General features: G+C 33.8%; 1 protein-coding gene across 1 annotated transcript in view; it reads left to right on the top strand.

Annotated features, from left to right (window-relative positions):
• The window catches only part of IL1RAPL1 (interleukin 1 receptor accessory protein like 1), a 1,575,275-nt gene that overhangs the window by 1,538,460 nt on the left and 15,777 nt on the right, over positions 1-21,038 (top strand). Inside the window, exon 9 of the mRNA XM_051985073.1 lies at positions 6,428-6,571. Coding sequence (XP_051841033.1) covers positions 6,428-6,571 — 144 coding nt within the window. The remainder of the gene's footprint in view (positions 1-6,427; positions 6,572-21,038) is intronic.

Raw genomic sequence — 21,038 nt, 5'->3', positions numbered from 1 at the left:
TATATATATATATATATATATATATATATATATATATATATGCTTATATACATACAGGTGTGTGTCAAAATAAAAACTTCAAAGCTATTTACAAACTTTTGTTTACTTCTTTGTTAATTTATTTACTTCTTAATAAATATTTATCATTGAGAAAGTTTCCAAACATTAACACCAGGTGCAGGCCCAAGAAATATCTCCACACATACCCGGTAATTAGAGTAGAATTAGTTTAATCCAAATGCATTTATTTATGACATAGTGAAAAGAGAGCTGATGGAACCAGAAAAATCTGAATAAAAGTCTTACTTTTGATTCATAGTAATTGTGTGACCCTGAGCAAATCGCTTAACTAAGTGCTACAGATATCGCCCTATGACCAGAACCTGAAATGCTTCATCTGTACAGGGAGTTTTCTCATGTGGAATCCCAATGCAGATGAAATCACAGGTGCAGTCCTCATCCATGTCCTGCTTGTGATATAATTCAATATACTTCAAGATCGCATGTGATTTGTTTTAATTAGCTGCTTCTTTTAAAATGTTGCTCAGTCCAAATGTCTTCATAAGAAAAAAAATTGTGGCCATTGCTCAAAATGTTTGTAGCAAATCTAGTTTTAAATGGGAGCAATTTATTCAGAAACCAATCTACTACTGCAGCAATAATCAATGTGTTTTCCCTTAGTCCCATAGTGGAGCTGCCGAAGGACTGTTGTTAATTGCCTGTAACTAAAAGACTGCTGTGCCCTTAAATGTAACTCTTTGGCACTCATTCATTTGTTGTGTTTAACTGAATGCCAGCTTCCCTTAGGTTTTGCCTAGTAATTTTCCTTTACAATTTTCACATTCACTTTTGGTCCCTTAAAGGGGGCAAAGTCTATCATTTTAACAACAAAACACAAAAGGCTAAACAGATTTTAAAAGGTTTGCACTTTCTCTTTCCTTCCTCTGATGTGGAATTGTGCTGAAATGGAATCTTTTTAGAAATGTTGCCTCTCCGGGCAACTTGAACTTGAGCAGAAAAGCAGATCACACTTCAAAAGGAGAATAACATTTGCTGTGGTAACAGGACTCACATTTTAATGTAGAGATAAATAAATCAATTGACTGGAGTTGTGGCTGTTAACAGTGACAATTTTCAACTCCCAGCAGTTTTCTGCTGAACAGTGGAGAAAGAACATTGGGGACCATACATTTTAATAAATATTTTCATAGAGGAGCAAGTAGATGTGGAAACTACACAAATTGTAGATCGTAGCTGTTATGAGATATTGTATATAATACATAGACTATTCACTATACACGAATGGTTAGACATTATGCTATTCTAGAATGTGTGTGTGTTATTTATGTGTGTATATATACATATATAAACACTTTTAAATGGCAGTTATTTTATCAAGTGATAACTTTTGTGATTGTGGATAAAGTTAAGCTTAGAGTAAGGAAGACCAAAGTTCAAGTGTCTTCTGTGTCATGTTGTAACTAAGGAATTCTAGGCAAGTGATTTAACCTCTCAGTACCCCCAGGCAACTCTGGAAGTCTAGATATAAATTACACTGAAGTAGCAGAACTCCATTGGGAGAGAAGGAGCCTCATTAAGAGCTCCTTAGGCCCATGAAATCACAGATCTTTTCAAAATAAAATAAAAACCTTTTGTGGTAGCATGATAGGGATTAGAGTGCTAGACTAGAAATTAAGAAAATCCATTGAGCTCTCATTTAAATATGTGAACTAGAAAAAAATTGCTTAATCTACACACACATCAGCTTCCTCATCTATAAAATGTAATAACACTCTATTCCCTAATACTCAGGGTTTTTCTAAGTCTTGAAGAAGATGTAAAGTGTATGTAAAATACACAAAGTAATTGCAGACTCTCTACAAATATAGTATTCTATTTTCTTTCCTATCCTATCCTGTGCTATTTTATGCTACTCTCTGTTATGTCATGCTCTGTCACTCTATACTCTTCTATTGGTTATACATTATGAGAGGTAATGATATGTTTATCGTACGTCATATTTACATATTATAGTCATCTATCAGAAATATTTATTAGACATATAGTAATAAGGAGAACTTCATCTTAGGCTCAATGAAGGAAATACAAGACTATAAAACATTCTCCCTGCCCTCAAATTTTACCTTCTATAACCTCCTCTGGGTCATGGATTTAGGATTACTTTCTGATTATGTACTCTGATTATTATTTTTTAATACTCTGTGTACGTGCATATATGCATACATACACACATATTTTGTATTTTAGGTTTTCTGTGGGTACCTCATTCCTGCCCTTTCCCTCCTTTTACTGGAATGTAAGATTCTAGTGGTCAGAGTAATAAAATTTACCTAAACATTATACTTCCTCAGCACCCAGAATATAGTTGACCTTCCACAGATATAGTTTTATATTGTATGTAAGCATTGCAATTCTACATTTGTAGTGCCAAGAAAAGTTTTAAGGACAATCTATAATATTTTCAGAGTTGATTAATAAAAAAAAAATTTGGCCTTCTATATTTTTACTTTTTGTTCTGATAGTTAACACTACAGGAAGTCCTCACAAATGATCCTAAATATGCCTTGCACATACTTTGATTATATGCATGACATCATACAATATACGCATGATCACAAATAAACATACCCACTTATGCTTATATATATATAATTTTATCACATATACATACATATATATATAAATTGGAGGCACTCAGCCAGTAAGAATATCATCCTTTAGACTGTATAATTACTAGGCTAAAATCACATCATATGTTCACAAATCATATAATTTCATTATATCTGAAGTTTTAATCTTGAAAGTATGTTTTCAAATCTTACAGCATTAAAGAATAATAAAATATTAAAGTTAAGATAAACATTCTAAACTTTCCTTGTTAGCCCATGTCATCTTGAACTATATTGATATAAGTAAGTTCCTAAATAGGTCAGCCCTCTATTTCTTCAATGTTTGAGCTATTTCACACTTTGAAGGGATCATGCCTAGCATGAAGTTTCCCCTTTCATTTATTGGATTTGCTAATACTTGCTGACTAGATTAAAAATAACACTTACATAAATATCAATGATGTGAATATTGGCTGAAGTGTTATTTCTGCTTTTAGGAGTCATGGGGAGGTACATCCATGTTTGGGGGTTGTTGTTTTCCCAAATTGACTGATATAAAAGAAAATCCTAAGAATTTATCTGATCACCAGAGGCAGAAAAATGGTCAGGCACAATGCCATCCTTTGGGGTTCAGAGAGTTGACTAGGGGCATCCATAGAGGCACTAATCTTATCTTCATCACCACCTTCATCAAAGGGCTGCCTATAGCCATAGGAAACCACACAGCAGTGCCAGCTCTTTGATCTATGTAATACTTCCTTTTGGCTAGGGGTTTGGTTGCCAATTGCATAATTCCCCCTTAAAATAGAAGTGACCTTTTTTGTTATTTCTTTATAAATATTTTTTAATCCCATGATTATGCCAAGTTATGTTTCAGAATCAGAGAACACTGAATATATGAGAAGGCCATGGACCAGATCACTGTTGTCTTTATGTTCATATCTGTTAAATGTAGAATCAAATCTATTTCAGCTTCCTTCTAAGGCTCCATTAATTCCTAAATGGGGAGGAGTAGGAAGACAGAAGATTAGAGAAATAGTAGAAGGGGATAATTTATACCCAGGGATGAACCGGCCATATGTATCTTACATGCATAACATCCCAATCATAGCATTTACAATATATTCAAAAAGAGATGAATATCATATTAATATCTTGTCCTGAACTTTGCAATATCGTGTAGTTTTTAGAGTGATGAACTTAGAATCAGGAAGTATTGTGTCTGAATCCTGTCTCAGACATTTATTTAGCTGTGTGATCCTGAGCAAGGCAGTTAACCACTCTCAAACTCAGTTCCCTCATTTTAAAAATGGGGACAAGAATAACACCTAATTCATAGGGTTGTTATGTTTATTAAAGGAGAAAATGAGTAAAGCATTTTACAAATCTTAATAGGCCTTAAAAATGCTAGAGTTATTGTTGTCCTTGATGATGACAATGATGATGAATTATACAATATGTTCTTAAAACAAACTTTTAATAAGGGAAAAATGCTTGTAACATTTGTAAATGGAATTCAAAAGGGAATTTTCCTTTACCAATCCATTACATTTCCATTACCAATCATAACAACAAAGCATTCCTATAGCTAATCTATTTTTCAAATTTCATTTTTTTTCCTTACACCTTAGGAGATTCAATAATTTGCTTGATTATCCTTTCTAATATTCATAAAATCCAATAATTTAGCAACATGTTTCCTGACTCTAGGCTATGTTCTTAGAATATTAAAGTAATGAATGAGTTAAATCATATGTTTTCTAATTTTACAATGTATCCAAATAAAGATATATAATTGAATCAAAGATAAGTCCATTGAAGTATCCATAATGGTTTTTCCATGGCTAGTTGCTATGAAGCTGTTTCAATAGCTTTTATTGCCACAGAGACAAAAAAGCTTGTATTTGTATGGAAAGATTAGTGACTTTTAAGAGATGGTATCTTATCAAATATATAAAATACTAGGTGCTTCCTGAATGAATCTTTTGAGTAGCTTAAATTATTAATAACAAAAATAAACCTATTTAGTATAGAAGTTATAGGTATCAGATCTGATTAAATAGTTCACATTTTGAATCATTCTAATGAATTTTGGTCAAGCAATTATAATGCCAAGAAAACTAAGTTATATAATAATTTAATCCTGCCTATAGCTAATATCTAAAGTAATTTTATACCTACTTCTTAACCCTTTCCCTTTTACTGTAGTTGAAAAAGAAACCTGATTAAAGAGTGGTATATATGTGTGTATGTATGTGTATACATGTACATATGGGTAGCTTGATTGCTCAATAGATAGAGCCCAGACCTGGAATTGGGAAGAACTGAGTTTAAATCTGGCCTCAGAAACTGACTAGATGTGTGACCTAGTCAAGTCTCTTAGCTCTGTTTGCCTTAGTTTCCTCATCTGTAAAATGAGCTAGAGAAGGAAATAACACAATACTCTAGTGTTTTTACCGAGAAAATCTCAGATAGGTTCATGAAGTTGACCATGATTGAAACAATTGAATAAAAACAAGACCTTTAGGTATTTCCTGATTTAATTACTAAATTGAAAATGGAGAAACAGGTGAAGATAAAAATAATTGTACTTTGTCATGTGTACTATGATGGAGAACTCTTATGAAAAGGTTTGTGAGAACTACACATTTTCAGTTATTTATACTTGTCATAGAAAAACTGCATAATGATCTCATTTGCACTTAATGAATCTTAGGTTTGTGTCAAACAATCACTTCATATATATTTTTCCATTTAAATGCATCTTTTGTAGCAATAAATCAAGAAAATATGATTTGTTATTTGAAATATATATTCACATAGTTATATGTGATATGTATTATGTACATGAATATATTTCAAAGTACATAAGTATATAGTATGTATGCATACAGATATGTATATGAATATATGTGTGTATATAAATATATGTGCATATGTGTGTGTGCATGTGTGTGTGTATATATAATGGCCTATGTGACCCAAATCTCATAAGCATTTTAATTTAGAATCCACTTTGGAAAAAATAGCATTCTGCTAATTAAGATTAAAACTAAAAAGAATGTTGGATATCAATCCATAACAAAAATTAGATTGTAATCAACATAAATTGTTTAATATGTAATAGACATTGAATTTAAATTGAACTTTGTAGTATTTTGCTGGAGATTTCAAAGAATCATGGAGTTTTGAAGTTGGAAGAGAACCTCAGTAATCACTTATGTCCGCTCATAAGCTGAAAATTATTGCAATACTGAAAAAAGAATTTGCTCCATAATATACTCAACCAATTGGCCTTCTTTTCTTGAGGCCCTACACTGAGGGAGAACCCATGGCATTAAAAAGCCTCTCATCTCACTTAGAGACAGCTTGAATCTCAAAAGGAAGAAATTTTTCCTAACATTAATTAATTGGTCTCTTCAATTTCCAACCATTTATTCTAGTTCTCGTCTTTGCGATCCAATAAAACAAGACTTATTTTTCTTCCAGTGGAAAACTATCATGTTCTTTCCTTCACACACCTTATAAAATTTCCAAAAAACAAGAAGGGAAATTGTCTTTCTTCTAAGATAAATTATCATTTCTTTTTGAGGAGATGGAGACTTTTAAAAAGGAGATGAATCCTTGATTTCTAAAAGTTAGGAAAAACCTATCCTGCATGGCAGAGATTTGAAAGTTAAGTAAAAGAAAAACAATATCCACATTCATTATTTTAATCCCCAAACTGTGAGATTAATTTAAACTTGTTATTTTCACTGTGAGCATATAGTGCCACGACATGTTGTGCTTTTTTGCAGAACTGATGTATACAGTTGAACTTGCTGGTGGGTTGGGTGCCATTTTGCTGCTGCTTGTGTGTTTGGTGACAATCTACAAGTGTTACAAGATCGATATCATGCTCTTCTATCGGAATCACTTTGGAACAGAGGAAATCGATGGAGGTAAGAGATTCTTCATATTTGTTTTATTTTTTTACCTTAATATTCTTGCTATTTATATTCTCCAAATTTGGTGAGAATACACATGCACATGATTCTGTTATTTCTATAGCAAAAAAAAAAAAAAAAGATCTAATGATGGCTTTAATAGTTCTAAGCTTATTTTGTTGTTGTTGTTTTTTTAAAGCAAAAACAAAACAAACAAATAAAAACATTCTTTGTACTGGATTTCATAAAGTCAGTGAAGAAGTGGGATTGGATAAACCTCTCCAAAATAACATGGGACACCAACATCTTTTGGATTTTGATTCAGAATGCTATATACCAATTATAACCACAAATTGTGATTCAGCTTCCATCACTGTGTAATCTATATACAAAGGCCAATTTTATATCCTCATGAGCAAGAAATATCTCTTGGGTAACACAATTAGTGTTCCCTAAACATATAGGTGGAAGTGAATCTCAATTTGCTTCTCGTTTAAGTGTATTAGTTTCAATAAACTATTTTGAATATTTTAGAATTCATTCTACTCAATGAGATCTTTTCTTTCTAATTTAACTCTTTTTAGTTACAGCCAGTGTAGATTTAAATTGTGTTCCTGCAAATATAAAGGGGGAAAACAGAAGTATAAGTTTTCAATAACAGTTAAGCTAGTATTTTTGTTAGAGCACAATAAATATATGTACTTTTTTTGTTAAAGAATCCTAAATTAATCCTAACTAGTGATTCTTCCAAATAGGAAATGTAGCAAAGTATTTTGTGCACATATTAGTTAGTGCACACATTAGATGGGCAGCCAATGTTTGTTAAATTTCAATTATTTCATTGGATGTATTTGAATGAATTTTCAGTCCTTAAAATTAAAATCTCTAAACTATCTACAACTTAAGTTTAACTCATTTTTACCACTCTAAATTCTCACAAGATAAATTTTCCATTTTGAGAAAGGTATTTATGGACAAGTTAAAAGAATACATAAGTTGGTAGGTTATAGAGAAATCACCTACATATATTAGCATTTAATTATTCTATCATCATCAAAGATTCTACCATTGTTACTTGGAGAAGCACCCTGAGGATATATATATATATATATATATATATCCTTTGTTCCAAATATATATATACAGTGCTTTTTACAATGTTTTATATTACTTCTTCACAACAATTCTATGAGGTAGGTAACAAAATTATTACCTTTGATTTATAGATAAACAAAGACTGAGAAAGAAAAAATTAATGGACCATAGTCAAAAACTCTTTAAAAACAATCAGAAATAACTCAGACCCCAGTCAAATCTTCTGATTTCTAAATCCAGTATTCATTCTAATATCCCACTCCAGCTTCCCATGGCTGCCTAGAGTTATGGTTGCCATTGACTTGGGGAGACTATATGAGTGAATTAGAAGGCATACAAACCAGTGTAAGGAAGCAAGATTTCAAAAATGTTTCTGTTTTTCAATGTGAAAAGGCATAAAGACTCTCAAGGACAAAGTTGTCTTAATTCTGGATTTTGATCTCTACTCCTCTCCAAAATTAGCACTCTAACATAGTCATATCAGAATTAGAACAAAGGAGATGTTGAGCACTAATTGACTGAATACCAACATACAAATTGTTTTACAAAAAGATTAAATAACAGTTTGTTCAACTGAAGTGTAAAGATGAAGTTCCCAAAATCAAAGGAGGTATAGTCTAATAGCTAGAAAAGGAAGAAAATGTTTTTGCATTTAGGAATTATTCACAAATCACTTATTCTTTTATATCAGAACAAGAAAAATGGTATAACAACAAAAAAAGCTTATTTAGGACTATATTGACCTGTACAATTCAATTAAACTGAATTCATTTTTAGACCAAAAAAATTAATGGAAAAAAGTTACAGGATATTTTTCATAGAATATGAGAGTTGGAAAAGCCCCAAAAGTAATTTACTCAAACCTGTGCCTAAACAGAAATTTTCTCTAAAAGATTTCAGATATGTGATTTTCTGACTTCCATTTGAAGACTTTCAGAGCTGGTCAACTCACTACCACATAAGATGTCAAGTCTCATTTTCAGATGCTATAAATGTTGAAAAGATTTTCCTAACATAAAGTTGATTTTGTATCACTTCAACTTTTACCCATCATTCCTAATTCTACCCTTTAAGTCAAAGCAGAACAAAAGTGATCCCTCTTCCTCAAAACAGTCCTTTAACTGCACATTATAGATTGCTATAGTTCTCTGGATCCTCAAGAATTCTCTAAAAAATCTACATTTAGACAGATAGATAGACAAATACACACACACACACACAGAGAGACACAGACAGAGACAGAGAAAGGGAGAGACAGGGAGGAAGAGAGAAAAAGAGAGATGGAGGGAAAGAGAGGGAGGGAAGAGAGAGGGGAGTAGGGAGAGAGGGAGGGAGAGAGAAAGAAACAGGGAGGGAAAGGGAGAGGGAAGGAGGAAGAAAGAAAGAGAGGGAGAAAGAGAGATGGCCTCACTTCATTCAACTAATTTTTGGATGATGGAGTTTCTCTATTATTTTTCTCTTTTTTTTCTTTCTTTTAAATCTTTCATAGTCCTCCTTCTGACATTGGAGATTATTTTGTTTATGACTATATCCATGCTATCCTGCTTATCTTCCTGTATTGTTCTATAACCCATCTTTGTCCCTATCTCCTATTTCTCTTCTGAATTCATTTATTTGATGTGTTTCATTTTTAGTTTCATCTATGTGTTTGTTATGTTAAATCTTTCTTTATTCAAATAAAAATAAAATTCATGGCTTTGGCAGGTAAAACTGTGATGTCTTCTCCCAGAACACCCCAAAGTCATTCTTCTTAAACCATTAAGAAAGCTATGTCTTGGTTACTCTTGGGGCTCTGGTATTTTATAGCTTTCAGATAGTGAGTGCTAAGGGTGGTCTGAAGTTTCTTTCAAGTTTTACTTAGCCCTCTGAGTTTGACTCTCAACTTGTGTTGGCAGCTTCATTATTTCACTATCTCTGTAAGAGTGAACATCTCTCTGTGGAACCCTGAGCTGAATAGGGTAGTCTAGAGATGATTATTTAAATGACCTAGTAGATAGATGCATTTCCATGCTTAAAAACCTATGTTGGTAGTTGGTAGTTGGTTTTTCTATGTACTCATATTGGAAACATTAGATTGTTCCTCACTTTCTTTGTGTTCAGTATTAGTTGTGCTTTTGTGGTCATAATTTTGCCTTTAAGAGTGTCATTAGCCTAGTGGGCCAATTTTCCATACAGAATTATAGTCTATGATATAATATGTAGATATATTTTGAGCTCTTAGAACTCTGTTTTCCTCAAAGCTAGGTTGTGGTCTAGACAGTCTGGTTTTATCCTTCTTGCATGATCACTTTATTTAAAGTATCATATCACTTCTTTAGAAATAAGTTCCTCAAGGTGCAGCTAAGATGGCAGAAAGGGGAAGGAAACTCTCATAAGCTCTTATCCAAACCCCTCCAAAGACCTTTAAATAACACCCTAAAACAATTCCTGGATTAGCAAAATCCACAAAAGAATGTATAAATACAATTTTCCAGATCAAGACAACTTATACATTTCATAGGAAAGGTGTGTTGCACCAGGATGAGAGTGGAAAATGTCCACTGCAAGCTATGCTATAACAGACTGGGTCCCAGCAAACCAGGAGCAGGCCTTGGGAATAATTAGTAGCTATGGCAGCTATTTCTGGAGCACTCAGCTCACTGATAGTAAGAGGATTGAATAAATAATAAGAAAGAGTTTAGAGGGGTCTCTTCTCTGGCAGAAGAGACAGGACTCTATTTTCCTCATACTCAGATAGATGCAAGTTGCAGTTCTAGGTGGCAAGTTCCTAGGACACATCAGAGTGGAGCAAGGACTATGATCATAGTCCCAGGGCAGAAAATAGTGCTTGTGGTCACTCACAGACTGTAGTACAGACCAGGAGAGCAGTAAGTACACCTTTCTTTATATTATACTACCTTGGAAAAACTGAAAACTTACAGGTCCCTAGAAATATCTCTGAAAACAGCTGCACAAAACACCTAAAGCTTGGGACAGTGTACCCTCCACTCTGGAAGGTGGATTCCCATTTTAGCATAAGTTAAAAGTCAGGAAATAGACTGCAAAAATGAGCAAACAACAGAAAAAATTCTGACCAAAAAAAGTTACTATGGTGACAAAAAAATCAAAATATATACTCAGAAGTCTCAAAATTCCTATATCCGAAGCTTACAAGAAAACAAAAAAATGAATTGGTCTCAGGCCATGGAAGATCTCAAAAAGGATTTTTAAAATCAAGTGAGAGAGGTAGAGGAAAAATTGGGAAAAGAAATAAAAGTGATGCAAGAAAATAGTGAAAAAAGCATAAACAGTTTAATAAAGGAGGCAAAAGAAAATACTGAAGAAAATAACATCTTAAAAATCAGAATACGCCAAATGATAAAAGAGATACAAAAATCCAATGAGGAGAAGAATGCCTTGAAAGGCAGAATTCGTCAAATGGGAAAAGACATACAAAAAAGTCATGGAAGAAAATAACACAAAAAATAGAATTGGCCTACTAGAAAAGAAGGTAAAAAAATCTCACTGAAGAAAATAATTCCTTAAAAATTAGAATTGAACAAGTGGAAGCTAATAACCTTATGAGACATCAAGAAATAGTAAAACAAAAACTACAAAAAAGAAAAAAAAATAGAATACATTGTGAAATGTCTTATTAAAAAAATGAGAAAAAAATTTCATTGTGTTTTTGAAAAAAAAGAAAAAAAGAAAAACAAATGACCTGGAAAACAGTTATAGGAAGAAAAAATTTAAAATTATTAGAAATTATGGCAATCCATCTTCAGAAAAAAATCCTAGACATCATCTTTCAAGAAATTATCAAGGAAAACTATTCTGATATTCCAGAACCAGAGAGTAAAACAGAAACTGAAAGAATCTGATCACCTCCTGAAATAGATCCCAAGATAAAAACTCCCAGGAGTTTTATAGCCAAATTTTGGAACTCCCAAGTCAAGGAGTAACTATTGCAAACATCGAGAAAGAAACCACTCAAGTGAAGTGAAGCCACAGTCAGGATAACACAAGATTTAGCAGCTTCTATATTAAAGAATCAGAGGACTTAGGATATGGTATTCCAGAGAGCAAAGGAGCTAGGATTATAACCAAAAATCACCCACTCAGGGAAAATGAATATTCAATAAAATAGAGGACTTAAAATAATTTTGGGTGAAAAGACAAGAGCTGACTAAAAAATCTAACTTCCAAACATATAACTCAATAGAAACATAAAAAAGGTAAAGAGGTAAGGAAAATCACAAGGGACTTGGTTAAAGGTTAAGGTTAAACTGTTTATATTCTTAAATAGGAAGATGATACTTGTAACTTTCTCATTATTAGGATGACTACAAGAAGTATATATATATATATATATATATATATATACACACATACATATACATATATGTGTGTGTGTGTGTATGTATAGATAGAGCATAGGTACACATGAAAAGGATATCTTTTAAAGGAAATTAATGGATGAGAGAGAAATACACTGAGAAAAGGAGAAAGGGAGAAGTAGAATAAGGTAAATTATTTCACATAAAAGGTAAGAAAACTATAACAGTAGAAAGGAATATGGAAGGGGGGAGGGAGTGCCTGGATCTTACTTTCTTTGGAATTGGATCAAAGAGGAAATAATATACATACTCAATTGATATAGAAATCTATAGAGATCTACTGAAAGTAGGAAAGGAAAGAGATAAGAGAAGGAATGATAGTGTTCTCAAAAGGATCAACTGGGAAAGCAGAAGTCAAAAGCAAATCACTTTTTAGGTGGGACAGGGTTAAAAAAGGAAGAATAGAATAAATGGGGGGAGGACAATGGAAGGGAATAGAGTTAACAATCTTATAAGTATGAAAAAAAATTTGAAGCAAATTTCTCTAATAGATAGATATATATAGAGAAGAAATGTTCTAAATTACTATTGATTAAAGAAATACAAATTAAAACAATGCTGAAATACTATCTCATACCCATTAGATTGACTAATAGGACAGAAAAGGAGGATAATAAACACTAAAGAGGATGTATGAAAAATTGGGACACTAATGAACCATTGGTGGAGTTGTGAACTAATTTAATTAATATGTAAGAAAATTTGGAACTATACCCAAATATTTGTAGCAACTCTTTCTGGTGGCAAAGAATTGGAAATTGAGGAAACTCCCTTCAATTGGGTTATGGCTGAACAATTTGTGGTGGAATACTATTGTGATATAAGATATGATGGCCTAGATGCTCTCAGAAAAATCTGGAGAGAGGTACATGAACATTGTATACAGTTATGGCAATATTGTAAGATGATCAACTATGAATGATTTAACTACTTGAAACAAATACAGTAATCCAAGAAGATTGGATTACTCATAATGAAGTATGAAAAACTTCATAATGAAAAAATGATATTCCCCAGAGAATTTATCCCCAGAGAAAAAGTGATGGAATCTAAACCTAGATCAAAGCTTACTTTTTAAAAAACTTCCTTTATTTCTCTTGGGTTTTTATTTTTGTCTATGTCTTCTTTTATAACATGACTAATATGGAAATGTGTTTTGCATGATTACACTTATACAATCTAAATCACATTGCTTATCTTCCCAAAGAAGGTTGGGGCAGAGGGCTAAGTTTGGAACTCAGTTTTAAAAATGAATGCTTAAAATTATTTTTACATGTAATTGGGGAAAATAAGATATTACTTTTTAATTTCAAGAAAGAAAAGAGGTTCCTTCTGTTGGTCAGAATCAGATTTACAATAACAATTCTTGTCACTTTTATGAAGACTAAATTTATCATAAAAGCTTGTTTTTTTTCATTTATCAGCTCTTTTGTCTTTAAGACAAGGGGATTTTTTTTTTTTACAATTTTCTATGTTACTGAAGTCCATAACTAACGTAATTATGCTTCCATACATTGTTTATAAATCTGTTACTTGATCTTATAAACTTAAGTTTCTTTTTTTTAAATAACTTTTTATTGATAGAACTCATGCCAGGATAATTTTTTTTTACAACATTATCCCTTGCATTCACTTCTGTTCTGATTTTTCCCCTCCCTCTACCCCCTCCCCCAGATAGCAAGCAATCCTTTACATGTTGAATAGATTACAGTATATCCTGGATATAATATCCGTGTGCAGAACCGAACAGTTTTCTTGTTGCACAGGGAGAATTGAATTCAGAAGGTATAAATAATCCGGGAAGAAAAACAAAAGTGCAAGCATAAACTTAAGTTTCCTGACATTTTATCCTTTTGATTTAGAGATTTATTGTATGACCCCTCCCCCAATCACTTTGTTTATCCTGCCTTTGAACTTCTTCCAAATTTTCTTCCATTTGCTGGATCTCCTTTGATGAATATGTCAATTGATAGCAATTTATATTGCTAATTTTTGTATAATCTGGTCCTTGAGGTTAAGATTCATTTTCCCATAGATCTATTCTAGTCCTGGGCCAGATCCCACTAAGACTTAAGACAACTAGTTTTATCTTCTTACCTTAGGAATTAAATTTACTGATTACTGGAAAGACAGTGTAAAGAAACAAGGTGTATGAATAGGTTACAATATATCCACTAAGACTTAAGACAACTAGTTTTATCTTCTTGCCTTAGGAATTAAATTTATTGATTACAGGAAAGACAGTGTAAAGAAACAAGGTGTATGAATAGGTTACAATATATCACCAGGTAAGAATTATGCAAGAGAAGCAATATTCAAAATGACATCAGAGATGTAGAACCAGAGAAATATTTAGACCTAATATGTATAACAATGAGAAAATGTTGTGGGTTTTTTTTTAATTTAACAATCTACTTTCTCCAATAAATCCCATGTAATATCAAGAAATATTGAGGAAGGTCTTCAATACAGTGAGTAGACGCTTCAAGGAAAATTTGTGATGTAATATCTGGGGCATCTTCAGTCATCTTGATCTATATCTTGCCACTGGATCAAAATGGTTCTGGAGGAGAAATTGAGCAGGTGACTTTGCACAACTCTCTCTCACTTAAATCCAACTCACTTGCATGTCATGGGCATCATCTCCCTGTTGTCGTGGTCCTCTTGGAGAATAAACAACTGGAATTAGTCATTTGGAAGACTCCTCCCCACCTTCCTTCCTTCTTTCTTTCCTCCCTCCCTCCCTACCTTCTTTCTTTCCTTCCTTCCTTCCCTCCTTCCTTCCTCCTCCCTCCTTCCTTCCATTTTCTTTTCCTCTCTTCCCTCTCTTCCTTCCTTTTCTCCTTCCTCCCTTTTTCCTCCCTTCCTCCTTCCTTCCTTCCTTCTTTCTTTCCTTCTTTTCCTCCCTCCCTCCCCTCCTTCCTTCCCTCTCTCCCTCCCTTTTTTCCATCCTTCCTTCTCTCCATTCCTCCCTTCTTTTTCTTCTTCCTTCCCTCCCTCCCTCTTTCCCTTCCTTCTTTCCTTCCTTCCATCCTTCCTCCATTCCTTCCTTCCTTATGTAATGCTGGAGAAACTGAGGCAAGATAATGATTAGAGGTTTTAAAATACTTTAATAAAGGGAGAGTTTGGACTGACCAAGCCATCTTAGCCAGACAGTGGATGGGACTTAAAGCATCCAACAATGAGTGAGGAACTCCAGAGACTCTTATAGGGATTCAAAGATCAGGGAAACAAAGGCAGGGGTGGGTAGAGCACTGGTGAGTGGGAAGTTCCAGGAAAGGACAATAAATTCAGTTCTGACAGGTTGAGGGTAAAGAGGAAGGATCATAAATCTAAGAAGTTGGGAAGGGGGTAGGAGATACTAAGTCTGATTCAGAGGATTCCATCTAAGTATTTGAGACAAACCATCTGGAGTTTTATGACTTTTTGGAATGCTAGTGGCTAGGCTCCCAATCCTAATTATCTCAGTTCTAATGGCCAGGAAGAGGGATTGCCACCAGGGAAACTGAGGCAAAACAATTCAGGGAAATTGAGGTAGGGAAACTGAGGCATAACATTCTTCCTTCCTTCCTACCTTCCTTTCTTCCTTTGTTCCCTCCCTCCCTCCTTCCTTCCTTTCCTCCTTCTGTCCATTTAGGATATCATATCTTATCTACAGATGCTCTTAAAAGCATTTTTTTTTCTTTTTTGCACCTCTGAGCCCTCCCAAAATATCTTGGAGTTTATTGGCTAGATTTCTTTCTAGGCTCTCTCAAGGGTCTAGGTCAAGTCCCCGTTGGTCATTTGTTTGAGTCCTGATTGACTCAAATTGAAGGTAAATAGCAGTCATTTCTGCTTTGGCCAGAAACCCTGAAGATCTCCTCCTACCAAATTTATCAATCTATCTCTCTATCTACCTATCTATTTACTGGTTCATTCATTTATGTAGATTTTTTTTTGGACTAGGTGAAAGAAGATATTTTTTTGCCTCAATTACCACCTAGTCTGAATCACTGAATGGTGGGGTCTTAATCATTCTGAGACCTGTTGAAAACCTTAGCCTGAAAAGGCCAAGGTCTCCCATTACATCCAGGGCCATCTCTAATCATTCTGATCTATTTCTGGTCACTGGATCCAAATGGCTCTGGAAGGCACAGTGAGGCAGGTGACCTTGCCTAGCCCTCCCTCACTTAAATCTAATTCACTTGGGTGTCATGGCATCCCCTCCCTGAAGTCATGGTCTTCAAGAATGAAGGACAAACAGCAGCAACAATAATAGCAATGATGTGATATGTAGAAGAGACCCATAATATGAAAAAGTGTTATTTTTAAGTCTTCATTGTTGAAGAGAGTATCCAAATTGATGGGACCTCAGAGATTTTGAAGGGAAGGTTATTCTGGCGTCATATCAAAATGGCTTACAAGAACCAACTGACAAATTTTCGGCACTACAATTTTTACTTTGGAAATTGGCATATGCTACACATAAGGCTTAACTTATCCTTTTGTTTGTTAGACTTAAGAAAGTGATATAAAAATGCTAATAATATAAATTTAACTTAGAAGCCTGTAGTACATTTTTTTCCCAGAGAGCTAGTTGTTAAACATTTAATAGCACATATCTTACCAAAAGTCTTAACATTGCATGTTTTGGGGAAGATCCTGAAGCCATGAGTTTTGTTACTGGCTCTCCTTCTAAATATTATTTCTTGGGAATTATTGGTCCTATTACTATTACTAATATAACAGTTCTAATTTACATAATAATATGAATAATGCTGAAAATGTACAAAGTACTTTCTTCACATTAATATTATGATATGAATAGGACTCAAAATATTATCTACATTAGGAAAGTGAGATTCAGAGTGACTTGCCAAAGGTCATATAGCTAATAACTGTCAGACGTGACCTTTGAAACTAGGTCCAATCCCCATGTTCATTTCTGAATCTCATCATGTCAGGATGTCTGTTCTTCCTGTGTCCTACTAGCTACTCTTTGTCACCAGACATGTCAGAAATATCAAGGAAATTTTCTCCCTCCTTTTATTTTCCATTTAAATCTCCTTTGATCAAATCCATGTCTCCAAACAAATACATTGTTATTTTTTCTCTTTATACATATTGTAATCCCTGACCAATATCCTATATTTATAGCATTTTAAGCCATAATAAAGATTTCTACTTTTCATTTTCCCATATCATTTTCCCAACTACTTCTTCATTTCTCAAAACTGCCTTTTTCAGTTTCAAAAAAACCTTTATCTTTAAATAGTAACTGCAGGGATATCAACACTCACACCCTTAAAGTCTTTATATTCTTTCTCAGAATTTTCTCATCCCTAGTAATGTCTTACTTAGTTCCCTGTGGAACCATGATTTGCCCCTGTGTAAATCACCAGAAGTGGATAGTAGCTGTCAGGTTTGACAAATTTCAGGATCCTTGGAGTCATGCTGTGAGAAGACATCATAGTCCCACTGTTGTTCATATAAAGTTGATATAAAGCTGGCTCAGATACTCTCAGCAGTAAGTTGTGAAAGAGCAGTTCAATTCAATCTAATTCAAAAGACAGCTGTGCTTGCTCTGTGTAAGGCACTATACTACAGAGGCCACAAAGAAAAAAAAAAGAGCAAATCCCTGCTTTCAAGAACTTTATGTTCTACCAAGATTTGTCTTTTTTCCTTTAACAAGTATTGGATGTCATTTCTCTAAGTTTGCACTTGCAGATTGCTATTCATCACTATAACTCTAGTTGCTTCCTCTGTAGCATGTAGAAGCTTCAGCTTCTATGGCTAGTTTAACTCCCCCATCTTATAGATGAGAAAATTGAGGGATTGGGGGAGGGAAGGAAGGAAGGAAGGAAAAAAAAGAAGGAAGGAAGGAAGGAAAAAAAGAAGGAAGAAAGAAAGGAAGGAAGGACCAAAAGTACAATGATTCAACAGTTCTTCATGTCTTCTGTATTACAGAAATTAACATTCTCCTCTGTCTCTTCAGGATCCCCTTTTTTGGGGGAGGCAATGTTTTCTTTTTGAAAAACTTCCTCTTTTATATTGAACACATCATTCTCCTGATAATCTATCAAATAAGGGTATTTCCCCTCCAGCCCTACCTTATATAGTAGGGAAACATAGCCACATTTTGTGCATATAGCTATTACTTGTCACTGGCAGAAACATTAACATGGCAAACTCTTAAAGGCCACTGTATCATCTCTCTTTCCCTCCTTACTTGTTTCATTGGCTAGATGTTTGTTTTTTGTTGCTTTTGCTTCTTGACCATTTTATGAGCTCATCATCATGCCAAGGACCCTTTTCCTCAGTCCATCTAAGCTAGAATTTATCCAGACTAGACCATCCTATATTTTTCTGGCACTACTCTTGTTTTATCAAGATACAACTGTTGATTTTTAGTCATTTTCTAGTTAGATTAGACTCTTTGCAATCACTATTGGGATTTTTCTTGAGAAAGATATTGAGTGGTTTGCCATTTCCTTTTCCAGCTTATTTTACAGATGAGGAAACAGAGGCAAACAGTTGTAAGATACTTGCTCACAGCAATACAGCTGGTGTCTAAGGTAGGATTTGAACTGAGGAAGAAAAGTATTCCTGATTTCCAGGCCCAGTGCTCTTTTCACTGTGCTACTTAGCTGTCTCTATTAGGATATAAGTTGAAAGTTAAAGTAGATATTAGAGGTAATGTAATTCAATCATTCTTTTTTACTTACATGAGAAAACTGAGGCCCAGGGAGGTTAAATTTCAAGTTACATAGGTTTTACTTGCTTAGGAGCATCTGATCTATAATTAGTAGTTTCTTATGGGTCCCCTAATGAAAATACAATCTTCTCTCAGCTATTGTCTTCCAGTAGGTCTTATAATAAAACCAACAATATTTGGTTATTGCTTTTTCTATGCTCTTCTCTCCTGGGAGCACTGTTCAGTTTTCAAACACAGTCTACTCAGTCTTGCTTCTTCCTTGTCCTGGTGTCTTCTGTCTTCTATCACACCAAATAACTCATTAAATTGTATTCCTCATTTTCAATTTTTGGAGTGTTTTTGAAAGATAACTGTCTTTTATTTTCTTTGCTGCCAAGAAAAAAAATTGCTTCTATTTCAGAAGATGTATATTATTCTCCTAGTTCCATTAATTAGTTCTGTGACTTTGGAAAAATTACTTCATTTCTTTGAGTCTCATTTTCTCCATTTATTCAACAGGGGAATTAGATATAGTTATATCTACTATCTCCTCTGAATGTAGGATTCTAAAATTTAAAGTACCTTACACTATTCAGACAATTAACAGTGACACTGATTTATAAATTCTTCAATTATGTTTAAGGGGTCCACAAATCCAAATCTAGCACCCTTCCTAGTGTAAGAGAAAATCCCCCAAAGACCCTGAATGATGATCTGATTTGTTGGTACTTCCTTGGGGAACTGAAACAGAGTAGTCTTTGCAACCTACCTCCATGCATAAACTTCACAGAAAATGTAGCTATCCTTTGAATGCTTCCTGTTGATCTGAAAACTCTTAAAATGATTGCTGAGCCATAATTCTATTAATATAGGGAGGGAAGGAAAAAGCATGCTTATTAACTTTAAGCACTTACTATGTTCTAGGCTTTGTGCAAATATTATCTCAACTGATCTTCACAGCAATCCTAGAAAATAGGTATTATTCCCATTTTGTAGTTGAGGAAGCTGAAAAATCCAAAAATTAAATGACCTGACCAGGCTCACACAGCTATTCAGTGTCTGATGCTGCACTGATGCAGATAGGTCTTCCTAACTCCAGGACCAGCCCTATATCCATTTTGCCACCTAGATATTCCTCGGGTGGATTCTTCCTACTGACCTTGAAGGGTAAGAGTGACTTTCTGAGCTCTGAGATTCTCTTCCTTTGCACCAGAATACAAATCATGAGCTCATGGCCTCCTAGGCAGTTCTATGATTTTGAGGGGGGAAATGCTAAATACCTTTTTAGATCTCACAAAACCATGTACCAAGACAAAAAGATGAGGTAGGAGACCACCCATCTCAGAGACTTTTCTAGATCACCATTAGCTTCTTCTTCAAAGAATAAAAAAGAATTTCCCTCATCCACAGGGTCTGTGGAGCTCATAGAATCATCTTTAAGTTGCAATGTCAATAGAAAGAAGAGACTTGAGGGGTAGAGATATTCCTTCTGGTATATACATTATTCTGATTCAGCACCGAAAAAAAAGTAGCATGACTGACAAAAAACAGTCAAAGCATATCTCTGATTATTCTTTATTTCAGGGAATGGGAAAGTGGAAGGAGGAAATGGGGGAGAAAGTTATCTTTATGAACTTTAATTTCTCCTGTACTGTATCTATCAAAACACTTATAAACTTCACCCAAAAAAGTGACAAAACTTCTTTCTTGAAGAGTTCAATGTATTGTGCACTTCCATGTTCCACAAAAGGATATTGCTAAAAACCTTCCCAAATATATGGGAGAAAATTGTATTGACAATTTCTCAATCTATTTTTTCTATTAGATGTTTTTTTCTTCTCCCCATAATTTCTTAATAACCTATCTCCCTATTCTTTTCAGACACTACTTCTATATCTCCTCATAGCTGAATTCTTTTAGGATATTTCTGTAAAATGCCAAAGCATCCAGTTAAAATCATTAGTATAAGCAGTAAAAAAAAAAAAAATCCCTTAAAACAATTGTTTGGCTTAACATTACAAAACTAGATAAGAGGCAGAATTATTCACTTCTAATGGGATGTTTGCCATTGCACATAGTCAGTATTACCTTATGTGTAATAAATTATTGAAGAACAATTTAATGATCAACTTTAAGTTTATGAAAGATTATAACAAAGAGCATATTTACACTTTTATGGTACGTAAGTTAAAGTACTTCACTATTAGAAATAACATCCTACACACTTGAATAACCCTGTTCCAACTACATTTACACCAGTAAATTTAAATATATTCCTTTAAGTTAGTAATATTATTTGATTACTTCTGAGTGCAAAAAAAAGTCATACTCATTCATA

The sequence above is a fragment of the Antechinus flavipes genome, chromosome 3 (genome assembly GCF_016432865.1).
Source record: "Antechinus flavipes isolate AdamAnt ecotype Samford, QLD, Australia chromosome 3, AdamAnt_v2, whole genome shotgun sequence".
NCBI lineage: Eukaryota > Metazoa > Chordata > Mammalia > Dasyuromorphia > Dasyuridae > Antechinus > Antechinus flavipes.
The sequence above is the reverse complement of the archived record's forward strand: the minus strand, read 5'-3'. Positions and strand labels throughout refer to the sequence as shown.